Here is a 25,790-nt window from a genome sequence, read left to right as displayed (position 1 = left end):
CATGTAATTTGTCTCCTGCAAACGAGTGATCCACGAAACGGAGAGTGGCACAGTCTTTCACAAGGCTTTTCATTATCCAAAGTTATTTATTCAATGATTCATTCACTCTGTGACACCGTGTAACAATAAGGATGTAGTTATTGTCATCGTTGTTACTAAATGAATGAGTGATTTCTTCTTCTTTTTTTTTAGGAGCCACGTGGGTGTGTAACCCCAGAAAGATGCAGAGGTCATTAGGGAAACAAGCTTACTTAACCTCCTCTTGCTTCACCTCGTAATGAGTGGCCCGGAGCAACACACTGGCCTACTCCATCCTTGCAAAAACAATGTTTATTAGGAACAGTCCGGGGATATGCATATTATGAATAATTCCTTTCATTAATTCGCCGACATCTCCGTTTTGGAGCCCGGGAAATCCGAGTGATTAATTCGCGAGTCTCGCAAGAATTTCCTCGACGCCTGCCTGTTGATTGCGGCGCTGGACTTTTATTTATTGGCTGTTGCAATGAGCTCACAACTCAGGACACCCCGTGGCAATTAGTCCCGTGTTTTGCATATCGCCTTACACTTGTCAGCTTGTCCTCCACGGTCTATTGCAAATAGCGTTTTGATAGACGAGCCTTTACGTCTGACCACGACGAGCACCTTGTTTTTTTTATTTTATTTTTTTTTGGGGGGGGGGGGGGGTTAGGTAAATTTGACTGAATTTTTTTTTTACCGTTGCCACTTTTTTTTGATAGGCTTAAAAAAAAAAAAAAACAGTGTCAGGTTCTCAGCCAATTAGAGAGGGATACGGCCTGGTACCGCATATCAGTGTTGGAGGGGGGAAAGGGGAGTTCTGCCTCTGGTGTTGAAAACGAGCCTCTGCCGCGCTCGCACAGAAAAAAGTTTGGTGGGGAAAGAGCAGACGTCGTCTCCTCCTCCTCCTCGCCGCGAGGGAGTGATTAATTAGGGTCGCAGTGAAATACTTCGTGTAGCCAATAAATTAGCGGCTCCGGAGACCTTTTTACGCACACAGGTGAGGCGTCGGGTGCGCGCGCGGGGACCGCTGCGCAACGGCACTTTTTAAGGATAGAGCTGCGCGTCGGCTGTACGCGGTCCCGTCGAAGCCCCCTCGGATCGCCTTCATGTCGTTCTTCAAGACGGCGCCTTTGAGAAACACCAGAGGTAACGTCCGCGTTATAGACCACCGACCAGAGGCTGTTCCTACGCGAGTTTGTACAGTGGAAAAGTAGGAGGGAAAAAAAAGGCCTGGCAGGGATTTGATTTGTGCTGCAGCTCTCCTGACATGTCACTGAGCCACCAGCACAAATTCGGTTGAAGTGTGGACAGGTGTCTCTACTGTCATTTGGCTTTTTTTTTCTTCTTGTTTCCCCCCCCCAAGTTTTGTTTGTTGGGGGATGAGCTGTAGAGTACAGGGAAACGTTGTACTTTAACTTGGAGCATCCAGCAATTTGACAACAGACTCACGAAAAGATTCAATGATGAGAAGTAAAGTAAATTATTTAATAAATAATGCAGATGAAATGACATTTAAAATGGCGGATAACAGTATAAGTTATAGTTAAACAGTGGCATGCAGACTGAAAATGAATAAATAACGTGCTGTGTCTGAAATAAGTTGAGGTCAAATAAAACGTGCAACGCAGGTCAGTGATGTGTTGTCTAACCCTCAGGTCTGTAGAGTGCACTCGGATGGTCGGAAGGCAGACGCTCCGAATGGACAGCGGCACTTGCTCCGGCACGGTGGCGGACGACAGCCCCGCGTCCAGTCCCAGCTCCAGCCCCAGCCCGGACGGCCGCCGTCGGGAGCTGCAGCGGGCCCGGGCGCTCCAGGCCGGCGGGCTCGGCGGGCTCGGCGGGCTCGGCGGCCGGGGACGCCCGGCGGCGGCGAACGCGGCGCGGGAGAGGAGCCGCGTGCAAACCCTGCGGACCGCGTTCCTGGAGCTGCAGAGGACGCTGCCCTCGGTGCCGCCGGACACCAAGCTGTCCAAGCTCGACGTGCTCATACTGGCCACCACCTACATTGCCCACTTGACTCGAACACTGCAGGAGGAAGGCGCGGAGGAGGGAGAGAGCACGAAGCACACGGAGGCGTTACACTCGCTGAAGGGTGACGGCTACCTGCACCCAGTGAAGGTCAGTGATGATGATAGTAATAATAACAATAATAATAATAACGCCTGTCACGTGATAATGTGTTTTAATGTCAGACTGGGTTTTCAGTATTAATTCTATTTTTGAATCATTCCATTAACCAATTTCTCAATGACATTGAAAAACATTGAAAATAAAAAAACAATAATGCTCAACTCATATGTGACTAAAAATGTAAATGCATGCTACCTCATCCTCGTCATTAATTAATACTATATCATTATAATTTTAGAGTATTCATTAATAAATGTCTTTTGCAGAAATGGCCGATGCGGTCCAGACTGTACGTCGGGGCGAGCGGACAGTTCCTGACCACCTCGAACGCATCAGAGTCAGAGAATCAAGGCCCGTCGTCGTCCACCTCGCAGCATCGGGCTTAAATCAATTTGTGCGCAACAATTTCATAATTGCATGAGTTCGTGCTGTTCACTTAGGAGGCAGCAGCATCATATGTCTTATGATTGTAGAACAATAAGCCCAATACCTGATGTTACTCCCCATAAGCCCTGCCGACGTGGAAGACGGTGTAAATTAATATATTACGTGTATTTTATTGTATAAATTTTGAGAAGACATATAACGTTATTATGTTTCTCTGTTGTTGTTTTATTTTGTTTTGTTGGGCTGATCCATGTTTTGCCCTGCGTTGTGCAGTTCCATACATGTTTTGATATTCGTAGAAATTCCGTGGGGTAATGAGCCCCCCGTCACGCCCGAGCTGTGCACTTTGAGTTGAGACATTTGCACTAAATGCGTGTGTTGAATAACTTAACATCTGTCATGTGAAGTGGTCTGTCAGGGAGAGTCAACAATGGAGGCTCTCCGTCTCATGTTCCTCCCTATTTTTACATGCATGGCTGTAAAAAAAAAAAAAAAATGGTGTGTTTGTGAATAAATGACTTCAGTGAAAGAAGAGAGTCGCCTATAAGATGATTGCAAAAAAAATTAAATGTATAAAAAAAAATCTTTGAAAAGGCCAAAGTCGATTAGGGGCCTGTTTATGAAAACAAAAAGGAAACGAAGATAATAAAAATAAGTTATAATAATTCATTTAAAGTCCACAATTTAAAGTACAAAATGAGTTTGTACGGGCAAATTGTGAATATTAATAATAATCATTATCATCCCATTATATGCAGGTCATTTAAGATTGCCCTCGTCGTCGATGCTGTGCTTCTGTGACATGTTATGGTTTCATTGTGCTAAATAAAATCTCTTAAGATTTGAATAGATGACAACATAACATTAATTAGCAGCACGTGACTTAAGATAAACTGTACAGTGAACCCTTGGGCTGACTTCATAAATCCAATGAGCTAAACGTGGAAAAAAAGAAAAAGAGTGAAAGAAATGATGGCCATGTGTGTACAACTGTTTCTTTTTTATCCAGCTGTGTTTTATATCTAACTACAATCTGTTTAAAAAAAGAAAGCAAACAATAAATACCCATATTAATACAAATCCACAACTGATATTTTCACGGAGTAAATGAACCTCATACATGGAAGTTACATTTCAACAGTTTAGCGGAAACAAAAGTGGAATGATTGTGCTCACGTCCTCAGCTGCTTCACTTTGTTTGACTATAACTGATCTGATCCTCATATGCATTTTTTTCAAATAATGAAAAATGCACAGATATTTCCTTCTTTCTTTGCTCTTGAAAACGACAGTACATGTTAATTATTGACAAATTGATGGAAATGAGGGGAGGTTGTAGGCAAATTATTAGACCAAATAATAATAAATAAATATATTTATCAGATGAATGAAAAAAAACAGGATTTCCCCCCACAGATCACTATAGAAGGCTGGTGATTGTGAATGTGGAATTGGAGTGAATACATTCTTTTCTGGTTGAAATAGAAGCGTCAGTGAATCTGAGGTGATTGGCTCTGACTGCACGTATAATGCGCAGCTGCGCACTTCACGTGCTGCGCGCGCAGTGACTGCAGCGCGGAACCGGAAGCTCTCTCTCTTGTCCTGCAGACACGGCGGAGAGTGGTCGTGTTTCCTCCCACGTCTGCACCCAACGACGAGCTCTTCGAGAATAATCTCCAGTAACGCAGGTAAGAAACGATGAAGTTGCCTCGTGTGTTTGGCTTTAAAAATGTCGCAGTTCGTCAACTTGCTTCCAAGCTCACTCGGAAGAGCTGCGTACTGAACACGGCCGTTTAAAGTTAGCACAGAGCTAGTTAGCATCTCGGCCACGTGGGCAACAGGAACGCGTACAAGTTCTTTTTTATTAACACTGCAGTTACATGCTTTTTTTTATTTCGTTTTTTATAACAGAGTGTCATAAGTATCTTTAAATTCAACATTGCACCGTTGCACGTTGATTTCTGAGCCGTCGGCCTTGGACGTTTTATGACGGACGTTAGTGTACTGCAAGAGCACGAGGTTTTGAACGGGTGTTAGTATTAGCGAGATCAATTTAAACCCAATCACGTTAGTTTGTTTTAAAGTTGTATTTGAATAGACGGCAGCAGGGAAAGCTACTGTGATCTCTTCCCATTATGCACAGACTGACACAAATTCCGTTTTGATGTCTGGCCACAGACAGCTCCCATCCCTGAAGTAATGCAATAAATCATCCTGTTAGACAGTTCAGAGGAGGGGCAACGACCCCGGTGTCATTCGGCCTCTTAAGGCACCGTCCTTATAGGGTTTTGTCCGGAGGTCAGCAGAACAGTGGCTGGTCGGGGAATTGCCCTCCACCCATTATTTCGCTGTAGAAAGTTATCATGATCTCTTCTGAGGACCTAAGGTCATGGCAGAGGTCGTGACCTGCTGTTGAACCCCGCCTCAGACCCGCGACGATCGCAGTGCTCCCAAGCTGTGTCACACTGTGACCCTTTGACCTTCGGGTGATCCGTCATTCGTCGTTGCCATATTGGCTATTCCTTCAGTACATCTTATTCATGCTAGCTGAAAATCAATACGTCGCTCTCGAGGGGAATTATCTGTAAGGTCTGGTTAAGTTACTGTGACATCCCTTTGGGGTGAAATTGTGGGATGATTACATCAAAACTGATCTTAAGAGTGGAAATATATAAATGAAATACATATGGCTTTTGTCTTTTAGGAGTTCTGGAGGAGATGGCTAATTCAAGCCACGAATGGCCCACCTGATAAGGTAATTTTAAGGTCTATATTCATAAACCCAATTCTAAGATCAGCCATATCTGTAGCGTTTATCTGTGCACTGTCATTTTTTTCATTTCAGATCTCAGGCCACCACTGCAGACTACACATGGCCAAGTGCCCGTCTCCCCTGTGTGGACCTTGAAGTGAGCGCTCAGGAGTCTGACAGTATTTGGTTGTGTTGTGTAGTGTTCTCGGCGACGGGGCATGTGTGCAGCTGCAATAGTGATGAGTTTGCATTTTTGCCGTTTACCCATCAGACAAGAAAGTGGTGAAACTGTGACTAACTGAAACAACAGCACATGCGCGTCAACTGGATTATACAAAGATAATGGCATGCAGATTTTTTTATCATGTCATTTCTTGTTTCTCCTAGAGCTGTTACAGATGAAATGCTGTAGTCTGTGACTGGAGATGCATCCGATGTAGTCATGTGCTGATCAGGAGGTGAGGTCCTTGCTGTGGTATTTTAATTTCTAGAGAATGACACTGGAAGGCATTGCTCAACAAGTCCAATTTATTATAATTAATATATATTTATAATGTATTAGTTTCCAAACCCAGATTATTAGGTTTATGAACTTTGTGCAAGACGAGTCCAAAATGGCTTGTCTGTGACTGTTGAGTGCTGGAAACTCTTGCTGCTGGAATAGTGATGATATTGCATTTTTGCCGTTTACCCATCAGACAATAAAGTGGTGAAACTGTGACTAACTGAAATAACAGCACATGAGCCTGGTCTGGTTTTTACAAAAAAATCCAGATAATGGCATGCAGATTTTTTTTAATCATGTCATTTCTTTTTTTCTCCTACACAGATTACATGCTGTGGTGAAAGGAGATGCACCTGATGTAATCCTGCGTCCTGTGCCGATCAGGAGGTGAGGTCCTCATATACTGTGTTTTCTCCTTTTTTTTTTTGTTGAGCGCGGGAAACTATTGCAGCTGGAATAGTGATGAGATTGCATTTTTGCCGTTTACCCATCAGACAACAGAATGGTGAGATTGTGACTAACTGAATTACCAGCTGCAACCTTACTTTAACCCGTCGCCAGTCTGGAGTTATGCAGTTACAACAAAGGTTTCACATGGAAACAGGAAAACACTGCTGTGTAAATGTTACAGAAGAAACTGAGTACAGAACTAATAATTTACATATTTTACAGATGAGCAGCAGCTGTAACGGAGCCAAACGAATGTTGGCCACATCTCATCGCTGGTGAGTAAAATCCATCCTGAGATATGTTCACTTGACTGGTTTGTCCTGATTTAAGTAGTGATGAGTTCACCTTTGCCGTTTACCCGTCTGACCAAAATGGGCTGCTGAGAATGTGACTACCTGAACTAAAAGACAACACATTTGTAAAACCATACACATTTATTTTTAACTGAAACTGATAACATTTCTTTCTTTCATTAGTAGGGTAACTGAGCCAGTTCACTCATCAGACGTTTGTAGGAAAATCTCATTTGAAAGGTAAGTGCCGACCCCCCCCTTAAACTCTTGTCATATTAATGTTACATTTATATTGAGTTGACTTGTAACTGTTCCCACATTACACTACAAAATTAAATGTGTACAGTTCCACCACCAGTGTCTGATTTTTCTTTTTTCCATGTCTCTTAGTGTTGCTGGAGCTGATCAATCACCAGTGGGAAGAGATCTTTGAGTTATTTGAAAATAATTGTTATGAAATAAAACGTAAGAAAAAATGCCGTGACTTGCTTCTGAATTTGTTTCCCTGTACAAATTTTTTATGTTTTTCACTGTTTGATCACCTATGGCCAGAACCCTATACCACCATTGCACTAAATTCAAAGTATTCTTGTGTCCCCGTCTTGTTTCAATGAGCACATCTGAAGTAATAACACTCACTATCATCAATGTGGTTTGTGGTTGGTGAGATCTTGTGCTGCTTACCTGTGGTTTTTGGATTGTTGGAGAGCTTACTCCTCTGTGATGTACGTGTCTGCTCCTGGTGCATAGGCATAAATGAAGCGCAGGATGTTCTGGTGGAGCTTATCAAGTTTCTTGTCTCTCTTGTGCAAACCATCTTCATCTCCCAGATCACAGGGAAACACCGCATCAGGTGGAATCATGAGAGCAGAGGCCCCTGTCAGAACATGCAACCATCATTTGATAACATTTGTTGGTCTACAGAGTCTTTATTTATAACTAATAAATATGGCCATGATAAAGCTTACAATAAAGAATTGCCAAAGCTGTGAATATGTACAGTAATTTACAGTATCTTAATTGACAAACAACCATAGAAAATGGCATTAAATATGATTTAAATGTATAATAATGGAACATCAGATGATGGAATGTGATATATTAAGGAAAGTATCGTTTGTATTATCAGTCAGATGGACATGGTGATTTCTTTTTAAATGTACCGTGCTTGAGAGTGACAGAGTTTTCACAGAGAAGCACAGCGATGACGGCATCCTCTTCTAGTACTCGTGTTCTGAGACATAACTTGCAGTGAGCCTCAGCCAGGGAGATCCTAAGAATAAAACCATGGAAAGAACCATTTATTAGTGAACTGTTGCCCCAGTACCATACTGAATGAAAAGCACATTTGCATCAAGTACCATGGTAATGGATGAAGTGGTTAAGGTCATGTAAATATTTTGAGAATTAAATACAGTGACCCCCCCCTCCTAAAACAGATTAATTTTCAGACATTTACCTCTACATAAAATAATGTAACCATAGTGAAAAGGTTTGTAAACATTTGTCATAACCAAATGAAAAATGGCCATGGGACGGTATGGCATAGAATAGATGAGAGTTCTCCACCTAGTGGGGAAAAGTGGCACAGGACACGTGATACAAACTGAAGATTGAGTGTTGAAGCAAAATTTATTCATCAGAATTTTGCAGTTCAGTGCTCACAGTAGTTTGATAGAGGCCACTGACATCTTCACACCCTGACTTAGTGTTCGGACTCTGCGGCTGGCCATGTAGTAACCGTGGATCATTTTCTCTGCTCCAGGACTAAGCTCTACTTTTAACGTTTGAGCGTGGGTTACCAGCTGGAAGATACAGAATAAAGGAACAGCAATATCAATTTAAGATAAATGAATAGAAGCTAAAATCAACTCAGTGTGTTTTTAAATAAACAGCAAATGCAAAGGTGTATTATTGTTAACCTCCTGGTAGTCTTGAGAGGAAAACTCCCAGCGGGATGGGTAGAGGGGTTTTCCAGGCTGCACTGACTGCTGGAGGGTGTGGACAGTCTGGGCAAGCAGGGCCTGCTCTCTCAACATGTCCTTACACTGAATGACCAGGCCAAAGGTGTCTGCCAGCTGAAGTGGTACAGGACCCATCTCCTGCTCACAAAGAGGCTGGGAATCAGAACTCTGTCCAATGTTTTCAAACTTCTAACCTGCTGATGTTCTTTAAAAGACAATTTGGAGAAATCTTATAAAAGATAAGATATATGAAGATATCAAAATAAAGGTCTATTTGAATTGTTATGCAGTTTATTGTTTACCTCTCCCCTGCAGGAAAGAAGAAAAACAAAACATTGATTATTCTCAAGGGCTCTGCAGTGAAGTAATGTTTTTCTGGGCAGGGCACTTCCTTCAAGAAAAGTAAATTGTCTCAATTTCCTGTTTTGCCCATGCTATCTACAAACAACATCTGAACTGAATGAAAACTGAAACTGATTTTTTTTTTTGCTAGCTCCAACAAACCTAGGTTGCACACAAAATCCCCTTTTACCAATCATCTTAATTCAAACCTCAGTATGTTTTGAGCGAGGCATACAAACACCATGCTGTGACCGGACTCACTGCTGTTCCCAGAACAGTACAGTCCGTCCTCCCAGAGCGCTGAGACGGGTCTGCGAGGGCCCAGAAGCTGCACTGGAGTGGGAACGAAAGTTGCTGGTCAGCATCCTCACCATACTTCTTCCCCAGGATGAACACAGACACTGTGCGGCTCTCCAGAACTGATAAAAATTCAGAGGAAGAACTTATCACTTGGCAGAAAGTATCCATCTTTTTGTTTTTAAATCTCTCTGGTGCTCTACCCGACTGAATGGAATCCAACTTGTCCTTCTTGTAATACCCAAGATCTCCCAACATGCAGATGCCCCCAGTGGCTAGCAAGGCAGAACCAGCATGGATGTTGGCATTGCCTGTTCCATGTTCGTCCCGGGACAGAGATGCAAACATCTCCCCTGAGGCCTGATGCCGGACCCCGCGACGTGCCAAACCCAAGCTGTATGTCATCAGTCTAGCAAAAACACAAAGGCTGATGGGTAGTGAGGAAGAGTAAATCTCTGACATTGATATCGATTAATTTAGGATTCTACACACTTAACTTTCCTTTACCTATCGAATACAAGAGTGTCAGTGGCGACAACTAGGAGATCCAAGTTGTGACACGCTTCTTCTGCATCCGCTCTGGTCTGCACCAAGCTGAGCAACAAACCCAGCTTCAGTGTGTCGTACGAGCCCGGAGGAGCAATGTCCAGCCCAAAGCCATGAGCTGCGATGGCGGAAAACCTCCAGGGAGACGAGGCCGTGGCCCTCAACAGCTCCTGGAACCCGACACTGATGTTACACAGATCTGTAGGTAAAGACACGGTGGATATTTCAATACAGTAATGACAAGCAAGTCTGCATACAAGATATTGTTTCACCTAAGACAAAGCAGGATTTAATATAAGATTATTTACTGCCTTACATTCTGGCTCCCACGGTCGGACGCCGTTTGCCTCGACGCTCCAGGTGAGGTTGGGCCACTGGTGGACGTGTGCGGGAATGCCCAACACCCTGTAGAGTCGACCTATTGTCATCGAGTTACACAGCTCATCTACGTGTGAACAGGGGAAACAAAGCAATAACACCTTTCGAATTATTGAAGAAACATGCGTGCCACCTAAAAAAAAACATTGCCAAGAGAAACAGAGCGAGGCCTGAAGGGACAAAGGTTTCTCTGTGTGCGAATTGCACAGCCGGCTAATGAGTGTTCCTTGCACTTATTAGCATATATGTTTAGTAACGGGAACCCTGTGTATTGAATTCCTCCTCGGGACTGGGTCAACAGAATATGCTAATCCCAGTGCTGAGATTTGCTGAGCTCTCAGGGGTCCCGACTGGACAGTGTTATTAGAGGGGACAGAAACACTTAATATCCCTCCAGGAGGCAATGTGTGCGGCTTGGCTGCGCCGAGATCTGTTTATTTGAACTCTCCCCCACTGAGTTTGTGTTCCAAAGTTAGTCTCATTTAGGAAGCCAGACACAGGGAAAATTAATGACAAACCTCAATACATCTGACTGGGAGTAAATATGGAGCTATTACAACCACATTATTCATGACTGGGAGTGGAAATAATGGATGAGACTAAGAGTTTTACAAACAAATGATACCCTTTAAAATGTTGAGGGTATTAATCTACAGTACAGTGCGTCCTTTAAGAGTTTAACTGACACTGTTCACTTGAGAGTCCCTGAAGCTGCTCAGGCCTGGTCAAGGACTCTTCAACAGAGAAGCTGCCCCCTGACATGGATGCTTAAACCAGCTCTCCCTGGTTGATGGGCAGTTCCTAATGCCGTCGCTCTGCAACTTTTAGTGGTGATACAGTATACTGTCAAACCTTATCACACATAACCCAGTGGGTTTCCATCTCTGAGACATATAACAGAGGCTTTAGACAATTCAAGACTGGATACAATTTATTTGACTGAAGAAATCAAATAAATTCATACTTAGGCTTATGCTTACTGTTAAGTTCAATAAAAACACCCAGGGGACTCTAAAATGTGACAGGGATGCGTACACATGCTCCACCAGAGGGAGAACAAGACCTGAATATGCAAATAAGTGCCGTTTACATTATGATTTTTGCATTCTTTGTCGTTTTTGAGATTCCATTTCTCGGATGTGAACCTTTGATATTGTGATGTTTTATCAGCTCCGTTATTGATGTTGATCACAATGTCCTGTAATTCATGATGCTAGTGTTCTCGTGTTTCACTTGGTGCCACATTACCCATCACCACTTTCACAGTGAAATAAGCTTTGTTTTCTCTAATATCACAGTTGTAATTATCAGATTAATATAGATTTAATTGAAATCAATCAACCGATATGTTGGCTGGATGACACTGTAATGGGAGACATATATAATTAGAGGGTGGGCCTGTGTTTGCGCAGGTAAACTTACCTCTGAGGAACAGGGTGACAGACTGGTATCTGAGTGAGCTTTGCTGACGGGCATTCAGAACCTCCAGTGCTTTGACGTGGATCAGCTCCACAAGCTGTTTGTCTGTCTCCGCAAAGACACACATGCAGAATACATGCAGAATATAAAATGAAACACAATTTTCCTTAGTACTACTTCTACCCAGTAACCGAATCCGGTAATGTCACCTCCCAAAACTCTGAACTTCACATCCTCTTTCAGTTGGGAGTTGCAGATCATGCAGCTGAAGTCGTTTCTCACGGTGGCCGACTCCGTGGCTCCGGGTGCGTGGACTCGGATGTGGTGGAACCCTGCGGCCCAGAATCATGGCAATGCAAATCAAACGTGAATCCAATGTAAACTCTGTAAACACTACATTTTTCTGGGGATTGTTTAAAAAAACCTACAATTTATTACAAACCCAACTTGAGTGTGGTCTGTCTTTACAGTTAGTACAAATAGAAGCTGAGAGAACCTAAAATGAGAGGGCAGAGGTGAGGAAGTGTCTTTGGCCCTGTGCAGTACCTGTAGAGCAGGGGCAGTCATCGTTGATGCAGAGGAACCGGGCCCCTTGGGTGTATTTGGTGACCCTCGTCACAGCGATGACCAGGCCCTCCATGGAGATGGGCCTCATGGGGCCGCGTCCCCGAGGAAAACAACCTAGGTCCAGCGTGTACTCGGGGAACGGAGGAAGGTGCGTCAAATTCAGAATGACGTTCACCTCGAAAAAAGAAACAGCCGGATGAGTCACTGTCAGAAAAGACTCCAGTTGATAATCCCGTCCAGTCAGGTGCAGGCATGGAGGACTCATGAAGTGTACAGGTCGTGATGATAATGGACTTGTAAGTGTTGTCAGTGACCAAGGCAAAGAAATCATACCTGACTCTGTGTGTGGATTTTTTCAATAAGGGAAAGAGTCTTAATGGCCAGGAAGAAAACCTGAATGAGGAATTAGGCAAGTGACGTTAGGAGGTTGAAGCAGAAGTTGACACGAGATGTACAGGAGAGCTGTGTGCTCGCGGTTCTCACACTCACAGACTGGAACAATGCTGTCGCCCTCAGAGGTTCATGCAGAACACAGTCCCCCAGCACTGGGTCCACCTCGATCACATCGGAGGGATTCACGGTGACACAAAACCGGTACACCGCCTCGGCGTGTTGGGGGTCTGGAGTCAGCAAGTGAAGAGTTGAAATGCTAACTTAAACATAGCTCGTTGGTTTTAGCTTTCGTGGTTAGCATCTCGCTAACTCCCCCCAGAAGTCCTACCGTTGAACTGTTTGCAGTCTTCAGTCAGTTTCTCAAGGCCTCCACTTCGGTCTAAATAGACCACGGCCGATTCTTTCAGCGACAGAATGTCCGCCATCTTCACTTAATAATAATAACAACAACAACAATAATAAAAAGTACAACTTAGCTCTAAGCTAACATTACCACGACAGTCGTTCCCCGTTTAGAGCAAACGTTTGCGCGCTAGCTTTAATTGGGTTGCCATGGAAACCACCCACTGATTCATAATTTCCTCCAATGAAGAGTTAAATGACATTGATTACCATAAAACACACACTCTCGAAAGATTATTTCATAGATTTTTTTTATTATTACTTTATAGGAGTATAGGACTATTAAATAACATAAAGCAGAGCATTGTGCATTTAGATCTGTTTGTAATTATGAATTAAATGTGAAGGCGAAAATAGCACAAAAATAAACACAGACATTCCAGCAATAAAAGATTCTCTCGGTACTCAACAAGACAAACTGAAAAGTAACTGAAAAGGTAGATTTATTTCTTAGAAACGTGACCTATAAACCAAAAATGCATAATTCAGTGGACTTTCAAGTACTCCCTATTTCCAACTTAGTTAATATGAATATGATACGAGTTCATTTTTACAGTAATTACATGGACAAACACCCGTTCCATAAACAGTCAATTGTGTTATATCAGGTCCATTGAAAGTGTCAACTAAGGATCAAATGTAAGGCTTTGTAAAGGGTCATTTTTGAAAACCTCCAGAAATTCCGTTAATAGCAAAATGTTCTTCCTGAATTCTTAAAAATATGATCTTTTATGTTCATATATATTTATATAAATACAAATAGGTAAAAAATACAGACTTTTCTGAAACTTGTTCCGATCAAAATATGTTTTAGTGCTTCTTCATCTCAGCTGCTTGCTTTGGCTTCATCGAACAAATTCATCCATGGAATCAATTTCTTCCCTTTAATCAAAATAAGTTACAAAGCGGTTAAGGCGTCTGAAGACCTCGCAAGGAAGGTTTCACTGGAAAGAGTCATCGGAGGGCGGGGCGTAAGAGAAGCCCACGAAGGCGTCGTCAGCCTCCATTACACTGGCGTTGACTATGGAATGTTCTTGAGACCAACAGACAGAGCTGGAGACCATCTCCTCAGTGAACTCGGGGTCAAAGTTGGAGATATCAAAGTAAGAGCTCTGTAAAAAAACATTGGGGGGATAAAGGGAATAAAATGTATGGGTGATATGAACATTCATGGAACAAATGCAAGACAAAATGCTGGCGTGTGTATTCAGGGGATTCATTTGGAAAGCTCTGGCATTTATGTTGATTTCATCAAGTGATTTAAATGGGATGAAAAAGTCAAACAAATGTAAAATGGAGGAAATTCACAAAGTCAAAAGTCCAAAACACAACAAAACATTAGGTTGTATTAAAGTGTTGCTAATTAATGACTTAACCTCCACTGGACTACTTGTACAATCTAATGGAGTAAAATACAATTGCATTGAAATAATTCTTTTAGTGTTTCAGATGTTTAATTTTGTTGAGTTTTCGAGGAGTAATTTCTGAAGTTGTGGTCTATTTTATAGAGCTAGAGTTTGTTGTTCAGTGTCTATGAAGCAGAAAACATGGCCTTTATGTAAGACACTTCACTCAGCAGATGAGGAGATCTAGAGAGGAGCTAGACCTAACCATTCTTAAAGATATCAGTAAAATGCGCAAGTCCTGGCACACCCACACAGGTGTTTATTGTTGCGCCCCATCTGTCTACACCCACAAGAGATTTCCTCAGGTGGAGAGAGGGTGGGTAGACCATTGCACTGCAAAATTGTCTTGTTATGAAAATACTATATGCTGCATTGTTAATTGTGACTTTTTTTAAAAACTAGAAACAGTCAAAATATGAAACAACAAAATCTGATTATTGAGCAAGACTCAAACTATTTACCACTTTGGGTGTGAATGGGGGAAGGATCTTTTTTTGTTCAAGGTCATCCCAGTTGATGGAGGAGAAGAAGTTGTGTGCTTTGATCTCATTCTGAAAATGAAAAATAGTCAGTACATCAATTAGGACTTACAGTACTATATATGAACAGGACGTTACGCCATACATTTGTTTTGTATTGGTAGCTGTATGGTGTATACAGATCACCCACCAGGGGGAGCTGAAAATAGAAAATTTCTGTTGTACACAATGTGACTGTATCTGGATGGTTCTTACAAAGTCGTCTCTGGACCCTAGTCGGTATGTGCCGTCTTTCTCCAGCAGGGCCTGGAGGAGAGACCAGGCGGTGCTGGACGCACCAGGACGCATCGCCAGTGGCTTGTGGAGGATGTTGTCGTACATCTCATGCGTGTCCCTGCTGTAGAATGGCGGCTAGGACACAAGAAAATAGGACAAAAAAGTAGAGGCAAGTTAGTGTTTGTGACAGTACAATGGAAGCTTGAAGATTTAGCACAAACCTTCCAATTTTCTGCAGTTTCTACAGTATATCCCATTATAGCTAAAAACGTTTCTGTACAATAGTAGTCAAGGCTGCCTACCAGAGAAAAAAAATGATTTATACTGCAAAAATAAGTACAAAGCAGGGTCAGATTTAGGCAAAGCACCAACTTACCAGGCCGAAGAGCATTTCATAGAGCACTGAACCCAGACACCACCAGTCTACAGTATTATCGTATGGTTGCTTCCTCAGGACCTCTGGAGCCAAATACTGGAAGGACACAAACGTAATAATAGATCATTAACCGTGACATTTTGTTTCTGACTTAGAACACACCAACCAAATGTATATTAACTTATATTTAGCACAGTTCAAACTGTATTTTACTCTGGAAATTGTAACTCATATCCTGCACAGGCACCAGTATGGCAATATGGAATATACACATACTTTTATTAATTATAAATGGTAAATTCCAAACAGGCTGGTAATGATTGTGGCTTTCTGACACCGGGTTTGAGACGTCTATGGAAATACCTTGTTACAACATTGGCAGTAAGCAGACATGTAAGAAAAAAAAAAAACGTACCTCAGGTGTGCCACAAAATGTAGAGGTGGTGTCCGTCTGGGAAATGCCTTCCTTGCACAATCCAAAGTCTGTCAACACGATGTGCCCCTTTTAAAGAGAGGACACAGGGGCATTTTTAGACAACACGCACCACACAAGCAGCTCATTATCCCCGAGGACTGAGGAATCTATTGTTGCCTAGGAATGTTAGCCGCAGCGGAGCTCAGTCAGTCCCATTCACTTTCTCTGTGAGGGTCGGCCGGAAAAATCATTAGTTAGTCCCTAATCCAATCACACTTGTTCTGTCCAACTGGAACTGGAAATGACACTGTTGTTCCCTGGTGGTGCAATTATGCCTGGAGAATGATGGAATGCTGTATACTGTATATTGTATTCTTATGCCATTTAATCTGCAGCCAGTGTTGAGACACTCTAGTTCCATATTAAAACAAGTCCTCTCGACATCTCGACATACTTTTGGACTATTTCACCTGTCGCTCATTTAAGTCTTCACCGGATTGACCCACCCAGGACAGTGCTGTCCAATTCAGCAGTGCTGCAATTAATGTGCCACACCTGAGGATTTATTTTTAAATGTATGTAAAAAGACAAAAAAAAAAAAATCCCACACGTTGCTCTTTGGCGCAGGTGAGATTAATTTTGATGCAAAGGACTAATTGACTCATTAGTCCCCCAGATGAAGGTGACTAATCTTTGCTGTGAATAAGCCAGGCTTTTTAAATTTTTCCATATCAGGAGAGCCTTGGTTTATTTCTCTTTTCGCATTAATACTAGAAAGTAAGTTTAGATGTTTACAAAGCATCCGCATATAGGCTATAGAAGAATACATTGTGTGTGTTGTAGAAATATGAAAGACAGAAATTAAAATCAGACAAATCTAAGCTCTAATTCTGTATTTAATTTAAAATCTTTAATTAATTTCATAGTGATTATATATAGACACACAGCTGTGTGTTTGGAATACTCACTTCTTGGTCAAGGAGGATGTTTTCTGGCTTCAAGTCTCTGGACAACATGAACAAAAATTTTCAATTTCAGTAAGGCGCACACAGGGCTTAAGGATTTGAAAACATTAAGTTCAAATTACCCCACTGCGAACCCGCATTCCATTAATCACGTGTTGATGTGCGTGAACATCCATCGTACCTGTAAACAATCGTGAGGGAGTGCAGATATCCCAGTGCACTTGCCATTTCGGCAATGTAGAATTTTGCTCTGGGCTCTGGAAAGGTCCGCTCTTTTTGGAGATGGAAGAAAAGCTGAAACAAAAAGGTTCCAGTTCATACTTAGATTGGCCAGAGTTTAATAAGATATTAGAGTATCAATTTAAAAAATGTGTGATTATTTGTCAGAGACATTTACATTCTTGGACAGAATGTAAAAACTAATACACCATCATGATCACTTCACCGAGCTGTCCATATTTTCATCTTCCCTTCATATATTTTGCGAAACTATGTGTGTTGACTGGAAAATGGAAATTCAGATCAAATTTAATTTTTGTCAGACCTTAAAGGTCTTAGTAGTCGTCTTGATCCGAAAGCCCGGAGGTTGAGGTACTTGGCTACAGATTGTAGTTAGTCACTCACACAGTCACTCACACATGGCGGCTTTAAAAAGCCTGACTAAACGTAAAGGACTTCCATTGAGGAAGTCACTCATAGAGCCATACTTTTCTCTCAGTAACGCTGTGACCTCTAATATGAATTTTAAGACGTTACAGTATGTTAACTAGCAGTAATGCTGCTCTGAGGAATTGTTTTGAAGTTATAAAATACATATTATGTGTATTAGTGCCTTTCTCAACTTGCCTCGACCCTGTGACTCATTTCTATGCAAGCGCATTGTCAACAAAACTAAAACAACTCACTTCTCCTCCATTGATGAAGTCCAAGACGAAGTACAACTTGTCTGCAGTCTGGAAGGAATAGTGAAGCCCGACCAGGAAAGGGTGTTTCACGTTCTTCAGCAGCACGTTGCGCTCTGCCATGATGTGTTTTTGCTGATTTGAAAAAAAAAAGGAGTCATTTAGTAGAAGACCAATAATTCACATGCACGCATTACTGAAATATGGATGGGGATTGTAAAATTACCTCTTTTCTGTTGAGAATGACCTTTTTCTGTAAGACCTTGACTGCATAATACTTTTCATCATGTTTTAATTTTGCAAGGAAGACCTGCATCACAAGGGAGAGAAATCCTGCATCAACAGTGTAAACCAGAGCGACTCCCGATTTGACTCTCACTTCCTACACGGAAAGGCCAACCCGCATGCAGAACTAAAACTCGCTGCTGCCTCTGTACAGGAACAAGGCGGACAGACACATTTCAAAAGATTTCCAATTCATGTAACGCAAATAAAGCAAACATAAATCAGTCAACACAACTCTGCACATTTGATTCTTGAAAGGGATTTCTATGTTAACAAGCAGAGCCATGAATTTGCAACCTCACTCTGGGTTAAAAATAGAGAAACTGTACTTTTCAGTATTGCATTGTTCACATACCTTCCCGAAACTCCCCTTTCCTATGACTTTTAAAAAGTCAAAGTCTGTGGGCTTGGCACTGAAACAAAAACAATCACAGCAGATAACTCTCACAAATGTAAAAATGGAATGTATGTGGTTACACAACAAAATTTAAAATTATTAATTACAACAGCAACCCATTTCAAGCTAAAATTATTGACAATGTTAGTGTGCCAAGTAGTGAACATACTGTGGATTTCCAGAGGGTCCCAGGTTAATGTTTCTGGAGATAGAGCTGTTCTGTTAAAGAAGACATTACACAGATAAGCTGCTAAAGACAAAAAAATTGAGACACACTTGACTCTGGTTCACAGAGAAGGAATCCAGGAGTCTTGAATCCAAGAATTCACTCCTTTGTCTGTGCTACGCCGTAAAAAAAAGAAGGAAAATGCCTGGACACAACAAAAACAGAGGTGGAGGACCTAACAACTCCACTATACAACATCAACTCAAAAGATGTTGACAGCAGGAAAACAAAAATGCAAGATGGAGAAAAGAAAAGGTTGCTTACTTTGTCATCTTCATCCTCAGAGGCATCTGAAGAGTTTTGTATTTTTTCCATCAGTAGAAAGGTCCTCACATCTGGACTGAGAAGTTTAAGAAGGACCAAATTAAATAAGAGATAAATCAAACACAGTGACATCATGTGAAGCAGGAATAACTGAACCCTACGGACTTCCTTGATCTCGTTCATGTCGAGTGTGAAGCGTGGCTAAACAATTTTGATCTCATTAGATTGTTTGGATTCAGATCAGGTCAGTGACGTAAGAACATCAAAACTTACTGATTGCACAGCTGAGGATGAGAGACAATCCGCTTGATGAACTCATGCAACCCTGCTCGTCTCTGCTTGATGAACTCTGAGGGAACAGACGCGTATATCATGTTACAAAAAGGCGATCGAAAGGCAGCGCTCAAGACTCATTAACACGCTCTTCACATCTGGAGCTGGGCTTCTGTCTGGATGGAAGGAATTTTGATAGAACATGAACAGAGAGCGAACACTTACCGGGGTCAAAATTATCCCCGAATATCCGCTTTGCTGGAATTTTCAGGTTCATAGAGGGAAACAGTTTTCTTAACTGCATCAGAGGATATGAGAGCGAGAGAGAAAAATGACTTGACGGCTAGTAAACTTCTATAGAAATGATTCTTAATGTCAATGTGAACAGAATGACATGATAAACAAAAGACAGAGTTGTGGTGATGTGTTAGGGAAAATGTGCCACCACTCACTGTGTTGTAGAGTTTGTCAAATTCGGCGTATCGCCTGAAGACGAACCATTCCTGTTGTTGAACAGAAACTATCACTTTGTAAACCTGAAAGAAGAAGGCGAGCACAGTCTATGTAAACACAGTGTGTAGTATCAAATGTTGATATGCTCAATTACAAAGGATTTAATGTCACATGGACATAATCCGTAAATATCATTTCCATAATCATTTGCAGAATTTTCTTTTTACTCAGAAAAGGTAGTCGAACATGAATGAACCGAATTATTTTGCACGCACCGTGTAACGCTTCTTCTTGTCCCTCTGCTCGTTGTGGCAGGGTATGCTGACGTTGGGGAGACCGGATTGCTCCTCCATCTTTGGGGCAGTCGGCATTCAAGGGCGCAAAGTTCGTCAAGCAATTGTGTCCTCAAAGATAAGACTTCAAGTACACTGCTGGCCCGTGCCCATTCTGGGTCAGTACTGCAGGACAGAAAAGAGAACAGACAAATTCTGTTATTCAGGAAGGAAAACTCAACCACTCCGCAGCGGTCGTCGTGCCTACACCTGGCATGATAAACACTCATCCCTGAGTATGACTTCATTAGCAGCTCCTCATTTTTTAATTGTACTTGAATCTTAGATCTTGGATGTCCGAGTCATAAAATAGCTCTGTTGACTGTTAACCAGCCTTAAACTTCATCACCTCATCCATCAGTCTAACCCCTCTGTTTTCTTGCTAAACATCCACAGGGCTTCTTTTCATCAAGCTGCTCTTGTCTGTGGTACAATTGAACACTTGGCCATTGCTTGGTCGAATGCTTCAGGCATTGGCACCATTCCAGGTGATGTTCTTGTAAAAAAAAATATTTGGTTTGGTGTTGCGGAGCCCTTGACGGAGACCAGTTATGGTGTCACATTAAATTTAAAAAACTAAATGAGACGCAAATGGACAAATGTAAGGACAGCTGTCTAACAACGACATCAGCTATTGCTCACTTTTTTTTTTGTCTTTTTTTGTTTATAAAGGCTCTTCTGCTTGAGACCTCGTCTTGGTGCTTCAACGGTAAAGATTGTTGCAAGAGTGCGCAGGCAACGAGAGGTGGGGTCAGTCAGTGAGCTGCAACATGACAGCAGGGAGGCTTCCTCCTCCTGGGTAACCAGTTAACTCACTCCTTCCTCTCTCTCATCTGATTATTAATTGTGAAAAAGTAGATCGGACAGAAAAATATTATTTTTGTTTCAATGGTGCTTTCCATCGGCGTGCGGAAAGAAAGAGTCTATCTACGCAGCAGCCACTTCCACATGTATCACACACACTCTGTCTAACATACAAGCACACACACTGGGTCACTCTGTCTCTCGTGGGCACACACACACGCTGGGTCGGTGACATTCTCTCTTGTTCCGGCCAGTGGAGAGGTATTTTTAAATAACCTTCCAGGGGTCTTTGAAGCCGGAGTTACACAATAGGTTAAGAGTAAAACCCTGCAGACCTCTTCCTCTTCGCAACATTTAAAAAGGGAAATAAAACTCATTGCCACAGAGACTCCTTCCCTTGACGACTGCAGTGACTTAAGAATGAGACCTCAAAGTTCATTGTGATGAGGAAAAAAAAAGATGAGTGAATTATAAATCAGCTGTTGTAATAGCAGATATCTCCAGCTTTCATTCATCAGATCACACAGAGACATATTTTCCTTAGTTATGTAATATCTGTTTCTTTTACTAACAAAGCTCTTTGTCTACTGCTCAGACTTGTCCATTGTTTGATGTCGGTGAGGTCAGCCCAGTTCGTCCGGTCGTTTCTACGCCTTCAGCCGCAACCGTCGTTCCTCTCACTGCCGTTGTTTGTTCACAACACACAGAAAAAAACTGCATGTAGGTTTACTTTCCTCCTGAATGTGTCCTGGAGGGAGCGACTCATCTCATTCAGCTCACGTCGGGGGGTGAGGCAACAGCGAGAGAGCGGCGCTCTTTAAAATGCATGTGCGCAGTCAGAGGGGCCTTCATGGCCTGTTCATCACTGTCTCCTTTTTTGTCTGAACCTTCCAACTTTTGACTACCTCTTAGGTTTGCTTTAAACCCCCCCCTCATCAAGACATACCACAAAGACACCAACGGAACTACAACATTTATTTCTCACTATTTAAACTCTTTAAATCTTTAAATCTCGTAGTGAAAACTACGGCTAACTTTCATTCCCCCTTCATTTCATTGGGATCACCTGCCTATTATTTTCACACCTGAAAGAAAAGAAAATGACAAAGACATTTGCCGATTTTTTTACATTCTATTCTGCAGTTTCCGCTCTCGTTAAAAGTGGATGTGAAAAACTATCATCATGGGAAATGAACACCGGCTGCACGTAGGTAAAAAGTAACTACAGGGTTGGTCTCCTCTACCAACCTCCGTGGAGGGGCAATGCTTAGATCCTCTTGTTCTTCTAAAACATGTGGTTTGTGTAACTGCGGCTGGCACACACAAAAAATGCCCTAGACGACGATGTGAGTGGCCTCACATCTGTGCCTGTTTCATGGTTCGCCGACTCGGTACGTCACACGGGGTAGGTCCAGCTTTTTAACATTCCAGAAATATTTTTGTTCAAGGGGGAAAAAAAACAACCTATAACTGTCTGGTGCAGCATACGTTTCCAGCTGACACGGCATCTCCTTCACATGGAATGCTGCTGCTCACCACACCCGTCGTCAAGTTTGTTTTATAAGAAATGAAAAGCGAAAGGCATAATTTATACGTTGTGATGCGAAACAAGAAGTTCAATCTCCCTACCTTCAGTTTAAGCCCAGTTATCCCCTGCATTCGAGCCCTGACATGAATCAACGTGTGATGACAGGCACAAATATGCCGGGCTACTACGCAGGATCAGAAATAGCTTTCTTCCTGCTCAGCTCAAGCACACATCCTCGCCGGTGGATATCCTATGAGGATATCACACATATACTTCTCTCTGTGTGCGGCTGTGTCTGTCACATGTGACGAACACTTTAAGGGGAGAAAAACAAAGCAGAAGTCGCCACATTATTCTTTATCACCATTGAGAAAGCCTGATCAGGCGCCGACAGAAACACGGACCCATGCGAACCGAAAATGATGAGTTAATAACTGACACATAAGTGCATGATCAGGAGGACCACGTGTTTCAGTTGTAACCTTTATCATTATTTCTTTAACCATAAATACAAACACATTTTGTTCAAATCTGTTTAGTTTCACTTAAAATGTTTGACCTTTAACGACAAATGTGAACTATATCTGTCGTGTTCAGATGTAAAACTGAATGACATGAACAGGATTCTGGGGTTGTATGTATCATAATAATGAGTCAGATGTCTGGTTGAGGACATACAGCTGAAGAAGATCGAGGGGCATGGTGAACTCCAGTCAACCCCAGCGCATGCTTTCGACCTCAGCATCTGGACCGAGTCCTGCCTCAAGTCACCTGACTGTCCAGACATCCACAGAGTCTCTTACTTTTGGAAACAGGTCTGAATCAGCGAGCGCTCTGCGAAAATAAATTGTTCGTTGGCTGTGGGAAATTAAAACGGACTAAATGTGAGGTACTTTCGCAAATTCTCTGCACATTAGGTTCAACACGCAAGATTTGAATTGGACGTAGGTTGATTTCTTTTTTAAAACACTCCCTCACCACCGTTATCACAGATGTGGACCTGTCACTTAGTTGACTGCGTAAACATGTTAAATCCGTCGTCCCGTACTTACAACTTCCCTCACAGCAAAAACGTTACGCCACGGAACCAGCTTTGAACCTTCTGAACTAAAAACAAAAGAAAAAGTAAATTAAGCAAATTATCAAAATCACAGATACAGTCAGTGGAGATTATGAGGAGATGGATTATCAAGAAAGGCATCCTTTTTTGACTATGTGAAAGTTGCATATCTCCCTTTTTTGTTGTCAGCTGGACTTATACATACTGTATCATCCACCATCAGTGTGGAATGAATCAACACCCAACGTGGGGGGTTTCACTTTGACAGCTGCTGAGGTCTGACACATCATTTCTAGTGTAGATATGTACACCCCCCCCCCCCCAGAACAGAGCGTGGAAGAAGAGCCCTCGCCTACTTCTGTTTTCTGTTGGCAGAGGCCTTAAGAGTCATTTGTGTACTTACACCTGTACAACTTATTTCTTTAAAATATCAGCAGAGATCACGTGTATTAATGGGAAATTTAGCAGAATACCTCCTCCAGGCGAGGAGAGGAAGAAAAAAATAAGAGTCTGAACACACACACACTCTCTCTCTCTCTCTCTCTCTCTCTCTCTCTCTCTCTCTCTCTCTCTCTCTCTCTCACACACTCTCACACACACACACACACACACACACACACACACACACACACACACACTCTCTCTCTTTCTCTCTCTCTCACACACACACACACACACACTCTCTCTCTCTCTCTCTCTCTCTCTCTCTCTCTCTCTCTCTCTCTCTCTCTCTCTCACACACACACACACACACACACACACACACACACACACACACACACACTCTCTCTCTCTCACACACACACACTCTCTCTCTTTCTCTCTCTCTCACACACACACACACACACTCTCTCTCTCTCTCACACACACACACACACACACACACTCTCTCTCTCTCTCTCTCTCTCTCACTCACACACACTCTCTCTCTTTCTCTCTCTCTCACACACACACACTCTCTCTCTCTCTCTCTCTCACACACACACACTCTCTCTCTCTCTCTCTCTCTCTCTCTCACACACACACACACACACACACACACTCTCTCTCTCTCTCTCTCTCTCTCTCTCTCACACACACTCTCTCTCTCTCACACACACACACACACACACACACACACACACACACTCTCTCTCTCTCTCTCTCTCTCTCTCTCTCTCTCTCTCTCTCACACACACACACACACACTCTCTCTCTCTCTCTCTCTCTCTCTCTCTCTTATCTTTGACGTGTTCCAACAGGCCCCCAGGTGTAATACAAACAATAAACACGTTGTAAATGTTTCTTGTGTAGCTAGCAAAGTCGCTAGCTTAACTTTGTTGACACTTGTTTGTTTTCTTTTGCTAACGTTGAACTTCTTGGCGTTTTCTTCGAAGAGAAGAAAAGGTAATGTTATGTAATAGCTAACTTCTAATACAACACACACACACACGTTCTGTTACGCACTGTGATACAGTGCTCAGCTGACGCCGAGTTAGCCAAACGCGAACACGGTAACGTTTACGAACATCACGTACCTTCCAGTATTCTGACGCGGTTTTCATCGATTTCCGTAGTTCAACGGACGGAACATGTGTCCCGTTCCGGGGAGGACAGAAGTCCCCCAAATAACCCGCCGACCCGAGTGTGACTTCACCCTTCGCTGCTCCAGTAACACGGCGGGCTGACGGGCGAGAGAGAAGCAGGAAACATCAGTCTCTCCCGGCCGTAGAAAAGTCCCAATGAAATTTGTCACGGGACTTCACAACTACAACCGCTGCCAAGCTACACGGAGTGGACGAGAGTACTTCCTCTACGGCATTTCAAAATAAGACGAGAGACCCCCCCAAAACAACCCCCGAGGTACACAGGTGGTGGACTGTTGCTTATACATTTACTCAAGTACTGTACAGTTTTGAAGTATTGTACTTGCATCAAGTGTTTCATTTTCATATAACTTCAATTGGCTTTACTTTTACTACTGATACTTTAAGTAATATATTTATATATATATATATATAAAACTTTTAATTGAGATTTAAATACAGGAAATTAAATGTTATGTAGTATTTATTACTTTTACTAATGGTACAAATTGATGGCTGAATCAACACACAGAATGTACATTGAGTATGCATATGGTGTTATTTCATAGTACAAAAAATTTAAGAGATTAACATTAGAATATGCATAATATTAACAAATAAAGAACTGAAATGTTTCAAAATCTAGGTGATAATGTACAACCTGTTCAAGGCTCCTGTCTATATTGATATGCCAATTGTCCTGGGGCATTTCCCCATTGTGTAATTCAGCCTTGTCAGTAATACACGTGTAAATTCCTTCTGCTTTGTACAAGATAGTTTGAATATATTTACAGATGATAAAAATCCTAACAAACTAAATTAGATTGGGCCTTTTGTAGAACTACAGAAAAGAAGGATTCAGATACTTCTAGCTGTATTGTTAATCTTGTATTACAATAACATATGCTGTTCTTGGGATTGCACTTCACATAATTATT

At 42.2% G+C, this 25,790-nt stretch overlaps 3 protein-coding genes and 1 long non-coding RNA gene across 17 annotated transcripts; 2 read left to right on the top strand and 2 right to left on the bottom strand.

Annotated features, from left to right (window-relative positions):
• The first annotated feature begins 48 nt into the window (after positions 1 to 48).
• LOC118291564 (transcription factor 24-like) lies at positions 49 to 3,074 on the top strand. 3 transcript variants are annotated; one of them, XM_035619892.2, is made up of 3 exons: positions 49 to 229; positions 1,677 to 2,139; positions 2,418 to 3,074. In XM_035619892.2, the coding sequence occupies exons 1-3, from the start codon at positions 222 to 224 to the stop codon at positions 2,535 to 2,537; spliced, it is 591 nt and encodes a 196-aa protein (XP_035475785.1). In that variant the 5' UTR covers positions 49 to 221; the 3' UTR covers positions 2,538 to 3,074. The 3 variants fall into 3 exon arrangements, with proteins under 3 accessions (XP_035475785.1, XP_035475786.1, XP_035475784.1); XM_035619893.2 differs by lacking the exon at positions 49 to 229 and adding an exon at positions 236 to 1,167; XM_035619891.2 differs by lacking the exon at positions 49 to 229 and having other exon boundaries at positions 236 to 2,139.
• Positions 1,912 to 12,990, bottom strand: mcmdc2 (minichromosome maintenance domain containing 2). 9 transcript variants are annotated; one of them, XM_035619880.2, is made up of 15 exons: positions 12,773 to 12,989; positions 12,535 to 12,671; positions 12,385 to 12,444; positions 12,031 to 12,226; positions 11,694 to 11,816; positions 11,488 to 11,589; positions 10,004 to 10,132; positions 9,649 to 9,886; positions 9,345 to 9,568; positions 9,106 to 9,263; positions 8,461 to 8,640; positions 8,204 to 8,343; positions 7,702 to 7,811; positions 7,223 to 7,415; positions 1,912 to 2,046 (listed from the first exon to the last, which is right to left on the bottom strand). In XM_035619880.2, exons 1-14 carry the CDS (start codon positions 12,867 to 12,869, stop codon positions 7,249 to 7,251), a joined length of 2,061 nt encoding a protein of 686 aa, XP_035475773.2. In that variant the 5' UTR covers positions 12,870 to 12,989; the 3' UTR covers positions 1,912 to 2,046; positions 7,223 to 7,248. The 9 variants fall into 9 exon arrangements, 8 of the variants coding, with proteins under 8 accessions (XP_035475773.2, XP_035475774.2, XP_035475775.2 ...); XM_035619881.2 differs by having other exon boundaries at positions 9,345 to 9,550; XM_035619882.2 differs by having other exon boundaries at positions 9,345 to 9,550; positions 12,541 to 12,671.
• On the top strand, positions 5,738 to 7,684 carry LOC118291565. Its single transcript, XR_004786707.2, has 4 exons — positions 5,738 to 5,748; positions 6,468 to 6,520; positions 6,722 to 6,778; positions 6,929 to 7,684. It is a non-coding gene; the product is annotated as an uncharacterized LOC118291565 (long non-coding RNA).
• A 90-nt stretch (positions 12,991 to 13,080) lies between the features above and the next one.
• On the bottom strand, positions 13,081 to 25,029 carry sgk3 (serum/glucocorticoid regulated kinase family member 3). 4 transcript variants are annotated; one of them, XM_035619405.2, is made up of 20 exons: positions 24,805 to 25,029; positions 23,280 to 23,334; positions 22,906 to 23,061; positions 22,329 to 22,541; positions 19,839 to 20,021; positions 19,563 to 19,646; positions 19,336 to 19,408; positions 19,111 to 19,186; positions 18,838 to 18,913; positions 18,517 to 18,566; positions 18,306 to 18,363; positions 17,892 to 17,975; positions 17,669 to 17,800; positions 16,945 to 17,057; positions 16,767 to 16,803; positions 15,799 to 15,885; positions 15,384 to 15,479; positions 14,987 to 15,142; positions 14,714 to 14,803; positions 13,081 to 13,958 (listed from the first exon to the last, which is right to left on the bottom strand). In XM_035619405.2, exons 5-20 carry the CDS (start codon positions 19,932 to 19,934, stop codon positions 13,788 to 13,790), a joined length of 1,479 nt encoding a protein of 492 aa, XP_035475298.1. In that variant the 5' UTR covers positions 19,935 to 20,021; positions 22,329 to 22,541; positions 22,906 to 23,061; positions 23,280 to 23,334; positions 24,805 to 25,029; the 3' UTR covers positions 13,081 to 13,787. The 4 variants fall into 4 exon arrangements, with proteins under 4 accessions (XP_035475298.1, XP_047185852.1, XP_035475299.1 ...); XM_047329896.1 differs by lacking the exons at positions 22,329 to 22,541; positions 22,906 to 23,061; XM_035619406.2 differs by lacking the exons at positions 23,280 to 23,334; positions 24,805 to 25,029 and having other exon boundaries at positions 22,906 to 23,214.
• Between the last annotated feature and the right edge of the window lie 761 nt (positions 25,030 to 25,790).

The sequence above is a fragment of the Scophthalmus maximus genome, chromosome 21 (assembly GCF_022379125.1).
Source record: "Scophthalmus maximus strain ysfricsl-2021 chromosome 21, ASM2237912v1, whole genome shotgun sequence".
Taxonomy (NCBI): Eukaryota; Metazoa; Chordata; class Actinopteri; order Pleuronectiformes; family Scophthalmidae; genus Scophthalmus; species Scophthalmus maximus.
Note: the sequence above shows the minus strand (reverse complement) of the source record. Positions and strands in the feature narration are given on the sequence as shown.